The following is a 7,452-nucleotide window of genomic DNA, read 5'->3' on the forward strand; positions in this document are numbered from 1 at the left end:
TAGCTCCAGTTAAGCAAATCACTGAACTACGTGCTTAACTGTAAAAGTCCACTGATATTAAGCAAAACACTTAATCGTGAGCTTATGTACTTTGCTGAGTCAGGGCTGAGTATGCATCCACCCTAATTTCAAAGTAGCAATTTGGATACCCATTTCCATTTCATTGGCCTTAGGCCTTTTCTTTGACTGTTATTCCTGATAGACCTCAGGGTAAGAACTATGGCTGGGGTGAGGTGGCAGAAATGTTGGTAATTGCATTTATATTACTGGGAAGGAACTAAAACCCGACACGAACAAAGAGGCTGTTACAGAGGCAGTAATGCCTCTGTGGCCTGTTTCCACCCCTCAGTGACTGTTTAGCCCATGTGCACTTTGTGCATGAAGAAAGGTCACACAGTGTGCAAAGCCTGTAAGGAAGGGAAACTGCATCATTTTTTTTACCACAGGATTTACTATTGTAAGGCTGTGTACTACTTTTCTACAGCACTAATGCTTTGAACAGTATGAGGAGAGGGGATTAAGCCTCATCTGCCCAGAAAAGTCAATGATTAGGAGCAATACAGGATGAGATCAAATTCTGGACCGGCTTACACCCTCTGTAATGCTGGAGGTACCAGGGGTATGAAGCCAGGGCAGAATGTGGCCCCTCCTCGCCTGACCTGGGAGAGGAGAGCTCAGGCAGTCTCGCATTCGGTCGTGGCAGTGGAGCAGATGTCGCAGTCGCAGCGGATGGCCATCGGGTAGGTGTAGAAGGGATCCACGTCAGGGGCACACTTGGGCAGCTTCACCGTCATCATCTTGGTCTCGTTGTAGGTGCAAACACGGTGGTAAGACTCGATGTAAGGCGGTTCCAGCACCGGTTTCTGGCGGGGGGAGAAATGCTGGCCTCAGGCAAGAAGCAAGACAAACATCTGGAGTCCCAGTTTCCACAAGGACATTTAGTGTAAATAGGGGAGCCACTGGATCAGGTGGAAGGGGCCATGGAAATAATTTTTAGGTTACATCCTTCAACACCTGCCTCTTGGAGCCCTGCCATGGAGGGGAGTGGGTGCATGTGCGTGTTTCTGTTTGTTTAAAGCATAAAGCTCCAATTAAAGCTGCTTGACGGAAGACAAAAGCCCATCCAAAAAGCTGGTTTTCAGCAGAATACTAGTGTTTCGACCAAATGCATGTTTGCCAAAAGCAGCTGCTTTCTTCCAAAAGGATTGATTTTCCATCAAAGAAAATGGATTCTGCTGGAAACCCTTCCATGTGCACGAACTGCCTAGGAGCAGAGGTGCATCCAGGTGCCAAATGGCTGGGTTTTTTCTCAGCCAGACCAGTCTTCCCAGTTAGGCTGCACGTTCCACAAAGCCCAAAGGATATACACCATGGGAGATGCACTCGACACAGCAGCCAGCATAGAATTCTGCAGTTCCTCATGGGAAAAACAGCTTGGGCAGCCATCAGGAGACAATGGGAGCCTGAAGGCCCTGAAACCCACACTCCCACATGGTATCGCAGTGGCATTGCTTTCTCTGAAAAGGGAGCTTTTTCTCAACAGGGACACCCATTTTCCAAAGACTCCAAGAAGGGGCAGTGCAAACAGGAATGGGAGCCCACTGTCATCCTCTCCCTCGCACAGATAGGAAACAGCATAAGGTAACACAGACGGGAGACATTTTAATTCTTTCTTTCTTTCCCTCTGTGCTGTGTAAAGCCTGCTCTGGGAACCGAGAATGATGGTATGGAAAAGAACAGATGCAACGTTTCAGCAAGAAGATATCCAGACTCCCTCCCTCTCACTAACCCCCCCCATCCAAGTATATCACAGTGCTTTCTAGAAGCTGTCGAGCCTACAAACAGATGCATTCAGCTTAACTACATCCCAGTGGTATTGCAGTACAGTGAGAGATTCTGCAATGTGTGTGCTGCCAGAGGAGCTCGGGGGTGGAGGGAACTGGGCGACAAGTGGTCCCTTGAAGGAACCTTACCCCACTGGGTAAATCTGGCCACCAGCGGCCATTCCCCTCGTCCCACCAAGCAGCAAAAGAGGGCAGTCAGAGCTGGCACACAGACCCTGGCTCCTCCTCTGGTCACTTACACAGAGCCCTTGTTTTCATGTGGACAAAATCCCCCTGGAGTCGCTCGAGGCTTCCCTGAATAAATTAAACTGGGACTGGCCCCTTGAGCCTTCCAGTGGCAGAAAGGCGAAGAAAGCCAGAAACTTGTTCTCTGAAGTGTGTGTAGATGTACTTATGCTCTTTCTTTCTCCCCCTGTACACCCCCAAAACGTAACTACTTCATATTTATACAGGGCTGTGACTTAAAACAGGACCAAATTAGAAACAGAAATCATCTTTGGGATTTGCTTTTTGGAACAAAATATAATACCCATCAATTGGGAGCTCCATCTTAATCTCAAAGGAATTTTCTCCAGTAAAGTAATAAAGGCCTCCTCTCCTTAAGTGTTCAAGCTGTAAGAGGCTTTCAAATTGCATAATAAGAGTATTACATAAGTGCTTCATTAATATCATCACATGATGTGCATCCCCCTTTGAGGCAGTGGGTGGAGGGAGGGAACAACCGACAGCAAACGCTGCTGGCAGCGGTAGCGAGGGGCTCGTGGAGCTGGTCACAGCCCTTGCCTGTTTAGTAGATAGCTGCAAGCTATTTAATGTTTGGTGGGTTTCTTTCGAGGGCTTTTCTTGAGGCAGGGGGGGAAGCACCACGCCGGGATGTCGGTGCCAGCCACCCTCAGCCCCAGGCGCAGCCTCACCTCCCAGGTCTCGCAGCGTCCCCAGCACGCGTCCGTCGTCACCCGCAGCCCCCTGCAACCGGGTTTCTTGGCCAGGAAGGTGAACTCACGCACGGCACAGCCGACGAAGGTCCTCAGGTCGATGGCGGAGGTCTCGAGCGTGCCGCCGCAGCTGGCCAGCAGCAGGAGAAGCAGAGAGCCCAGGTTCACGCCGGGGAGCTTCATGCTGAGGCAGAAGGGAGAGGAGCGGAGGGCTAGGAGAGCCAGCACAGTCAAGGAGGCAAGAAGTGCAAGCACACAGGCTCGGCTCGAGCTGAGACGGCCCTTCCTCCCCTCAGACACACTGTTCCCCATCCTCACTTAGCCCGAGAGAAGATGGGCAGATGCTCAAATGTGGGGTCACCTGCTCCCAGAATTGAAAAGTCTCAGTGAAAAGGTCTGTAACAGAAAGCAGCAGCGTGCAGATTTTCCCTGCGGATCAGTGCGGTTTGCCTGGCATAGATAAAGCCACCTGCCAGTGCCTTAGACCCACTGAAATCTCCTTATTCCAAGTTTATTTTGCAGCATGTGCCTTCCTACCATCCCATGTGGGTTGCCCTAAGCTTGCACCAGGCCAGTAGCCACGTAGGCCTTTGGTTGTTCTCTCAGCGCACACACACGATGTCGACTGAAGTCCTTGACAGTACCGGCCCCGGCAGGGTCAGTCTGGAAGGGCTCTGTCTCTCTGTCATGCACATCTATGGGAGGTGGAAGGTTCCCTGCTTTGCTGCACGGGGGAAAGCAGCACAGCTGCAGCTCCACATATTCAGCAAGGTTAGGTCTGCATATAACCCCAGCACTTTGACCCGGGCACTTAATTCTGGATTTATCCCACCTCCCTTTTAGCCTTAAGTTGGGAGCCAAGCATCCCTGAATTTGTGCTATTATCTCAGCACCTCCCAAAAGTGTTATTGGGGTTGTCGTTACCAATACCCCGAGCACTGGACTGGCTGCAGCCGGAGAGGCTGATTGTCCCTCCGGCACACACTGCCCTACCAGCCGCTCAGACCCAACCACGGCTGCTAAGCCAGTGAACAGAGCTGGTTAGACAAGGGGGGACATGGCCAAGGTGAGCAGAGGAGGCTTGAACTCCTCACACCTTCTGAGCAGCCCAGCATCAGCCAAGTCCCTCTGATACTTGCTGCCTTTCTGTCTCAGTGAAGAGCCTCTATGGAAAAACTTTCTCTGTCAAAAAAAAAAAGAGAGTTGGAAAGTAGCTCTAAACCACAAGATCCGTTTTATACTTCACATACTTGCATTGCATTTAAAAATGTCCACCTAGAAACCCCAGACTTTACACTTAATTTTGAGAAAGTTGGCTCCTACATGGGGCACACAGATTTGGGTGCCTTGGCCTGTGTCCTCAGCTGGATAGACTTAAGTTAAATGAGCTTGGCTTGCCTTTTGCCTAACTGGTGCTTGAGTCTCTAGGCTCCTGTTAAACCAAATGTTTTCAATTTGCTACATCAGAGTTTTAGATCAGCACATGAAGTTTACTTCATATATGTCACCATGCACACACTATAGTCTTACATGTGATTAAATGAGTGTATGTTTATATATAAGCTTCAACAGGGTAAAAAAATGCTAAAATTCCTTATTTTTAAAAGAAGATATTTGAGAGCAAAAGAGACAAACTTTAGAACAAATCGAACATTTATTCTTTGCCAGTTTAGCAAAAACTGCTGCTTTATTCACGAGCCAGAGCCATGACATGGAGCAAACACAGAAGCACACTCACCTAACTTGTTGGAGTCAGACCTCCTTTTTCAGTTTTAAATTGCAGATGGTGTTTCAGGACGTCAGGGTGAGCAGCAGGAGACCTGCACAGCAATCTTTGTCAGCTTTATGCTCAGTAGATCTCCCTAGCAGCTGCTACTGGGTTGCTTAATTGCTCAAATTTATAGAAAGGGTCTTGTCAATCAAGGCAAGACAGAGGCAGATCCTTACTTGAACTACCCAAGGCATCAAAGTCATTGACTGTAAAGTAAGCCTCTCCTTTCCAAGAGCGATTAGCTTAAAGGGTATTGTTTCTTAACATCAGCCCTGAAATAAAAGGAATATCTTGGTGAGTGAAATAATGAGCATGCACTGGGGCAAAATGGATCTTCTTTTCCATAGTGGAATTGCAACACCTTTGTGAGGAGATTGGAGGCTGGCTCTGAAATCATCATTACCCCCCTAATTAACAAGCCCAGGATAAACACCCTGAAGGGAGACTTCTCAAGTATTTGTGCGAACAAACCCCTAAATTTTTGTCAACTGCATAAGACCTTTTTTTACTCAATTGCTCTGTACAAGTAAGGGCAAGAGATGGGGGGAGGAGGTGTAAAGTAAATCTTCTCTTGACGAGCCAGGCAGCTATCACACAGGTAAGCACCACTGTGCAAAGGAAATTTGGAAATCACATCCATTGCCTTCAGCACACAAACACAAATTTCAGCTAGTCATAGCGCAGAGAGAAGCCGAGGAACCTCGGTACTATGAAAAACTTGCTGGACAGTGAGTTCATAAAAGACGAGCTGGTGAGAGAAGTGCAGCCAGAAGCTCACACAGCAAGCTCGGGAAAGTCAGGTCCCTTCCCTGCCACCAGCTCGTGGCTGGACAGTGACTTCCCAGCGCTGACTGCTCCAACACCCAGGAACATCTGGAAAAGGCAAGGCAAGTGTCAGTGATTACGGACCCCTTGGTGTGATGCTGTTAAAGGTGGCCACAGCAATACAACTGAACCCTGAGAACAGAAAACACAGAGGAAACCTTGATTTAAATAAACTCCATGCTGCAATGTTTTAAAGAAAAACAAAAAAGCCCGAAACAAAACAGCATCTGTTGATGTCCAGAAAATGCATCTCTTAACAAATATGAAACAGTGATTACTGCGAGTTTGTTAATTTACCTTACAAGTAGCAAATGTATACTTCTGGTGGGTTGTATTCAGGCCTTCTGTAGTATGAGCTATGGAAACCAGCAAATGGACATTGAGGAAATGTGATATTGAAGCATTCAAGACCAAAAGAGGTATATTACATAGGTGCTTTCCCTCTTTCAGGGTGAATAACCCATGGCTCGGGGTCCTTGTTTCGCTTCCCAGGTCAATAGCCTACATTTGGTGCAGCAGCAGGACTCGTATTCATGCTAACGGCTCCTGGGAACCCACAGAGCACTTGCTGTACTTTCCATTTCAGCTTGGAGCAGCCACTGCTTGGCTGTTTTTCCTGCCACTATGTGGCCCTGCTATTTCCCTGATCAGTAAATTACACTGGTCACATGTACACAAGCTGGCCCGTAAAAGGCTTTGCCTTTTCTGTCTAAATTAGGAAACGGTGATTGGAAGAAGTGAAAGAGGGCAGCGATCCTTTTGTCCGTAGACAAGCAAGACTTGCACTGACACCTCGGGACATTTTGCATAACCAAGAGCCACTGTCCCCTCTTTAGAGATGACACGTGGCAGCAGAGCTTTACCTAAGCTTACGGGAAGTGCTGGTGTCTGCACCAACACAGCTGAATCAGACCATCATCCTAACTTTTCTGCTCCTTTCACCTTTTCCCTCCCCATAGTCACTCCTCTTAATCACGTACTTCTAATGCAGCAGCACAGGAGGTCCCTATCAGGACTCGGGCTTTATCAACCACACAAAGACTCTTCCCTAGAGCCTGCAGTGAGAGGGCTGAGCTTTGCACATGAAGACAGGGAGGCACCCAAGTGTGGGGCATTCTCGAGCCATGAGTCTCCAGGTGTGACACGAGTCCCTCCTTCCAACCTCAGCCTCCAGCCCTTCGCAAACACCTCCTGAAACACAGAGAAGCAGCAGGCATTAAGTGCTATTGCCATATTGCCATCATGACATGGGAAACAACTGCTTCAGAAAATTAATTCACTTAACAGAAAACCAAACCAAACCAAAAAACTCAAAACAAACAAACAAACAAGAGACTTTTGCAAGAGGAAGGGAAAAACAAAGAAGAAAGGAACAGAATTTTTACAAAAGATTTGAAAACTGTCCTGAAGTTGGGGATGTTTAAGATCATTCCTAGTATTCTCGCTCACTATTACTCATAGTCTTGCTAGCGGTAAAGCAGACTCCAGCTTCAAGTGAAGACCTATCAGGTGGGATGTTGGAGAAGGAATAGTGAATGGAGGTATTGGAATTGTCTCCATAGACATGATCACCAGACATGTCCTGAGCACCTTTTTCTCCCATTGAAAGCAATAGGGAAAAGCAGCAGATTCAAAGCCAGATCAGGTCACGGGGAGGTCAGGAGGAACAGACGAAGTCTTGCCCCTGATCTAAAAATACCAGCAACTTCCCACAAAAAAAACCTAAAACTTTTTTGCCGTAATTTTTGCTGATCAAAAATAAAGCTAGAAAAGAAAACTTTAAAGGCTTTTTTAAAAGGTACAGTTTAAAAGTTCCTGACTTGCAGAAAAAGCAGGTAAGAGTGAAAATATTGGTCCTAAGTTTCCTTTATTTGATTCTGGAAATGTGCCAGCAAAAATCAGCCCAAGATTAGAGACAGATACAGGAAATACATACCAGATGGCAGACCAACCAGCTTTGACAGATACCTCTTCTTCTATGGATTAGAAAAACAGGTGCTGGACTTTCGGTTTGTGTAATTCAGTTTGAATTCACTGACTTCAGCTAACCAAGATTCTGTTCTCTTGTCTCCATTTG

At 47.2% G+C, this 7,452-nt stretch overlaps 1 protein-coding gene across 1 annotated transcript; it reads right to left on the bottom strand.

Annotated features, from left to right (window-relative positions):
- Positions 1 to 216: 216 nt before the first annotated feature.
- Positions 217 to 4,040, bottom strand: GPHB5 (glycoprotein hormone subunit beta 5). Its single transcript, XM_030003356.2, has 3 exons — positions 4,021 to 4,040; positions 2,759 to 2,963; positions 217 to 863 (listed from the first exon to the last, which is right to left on the bottom strand). The coding sequence occupies exons 1-3, from the start codon at positions 4,038 to 4,040 to the stop codon at positions 675 to 677; spliced, it is 414 nt and encodes a 137-aa protein (XP_029859216.1). The 3' UTR covers positions 217 to 674.
- Positions 4,041 to 7,452: the final 3,412 nt, after the last annotated feature.

This window comes from Aquila chrysaetos, chromosome 2, assembly GCF_900496995.4.
Source record: "Aquila chrysaetos chrysaetos chromosome 2, bAquChr1.4, whole genome shotgun sequence".
Classification (NCBI taxonomy): Eukaryota; Metazoa; Chordata; class Aves; order Accipitriformes; family Accipitridae; genus Aquila; species Aquila chrysaetos.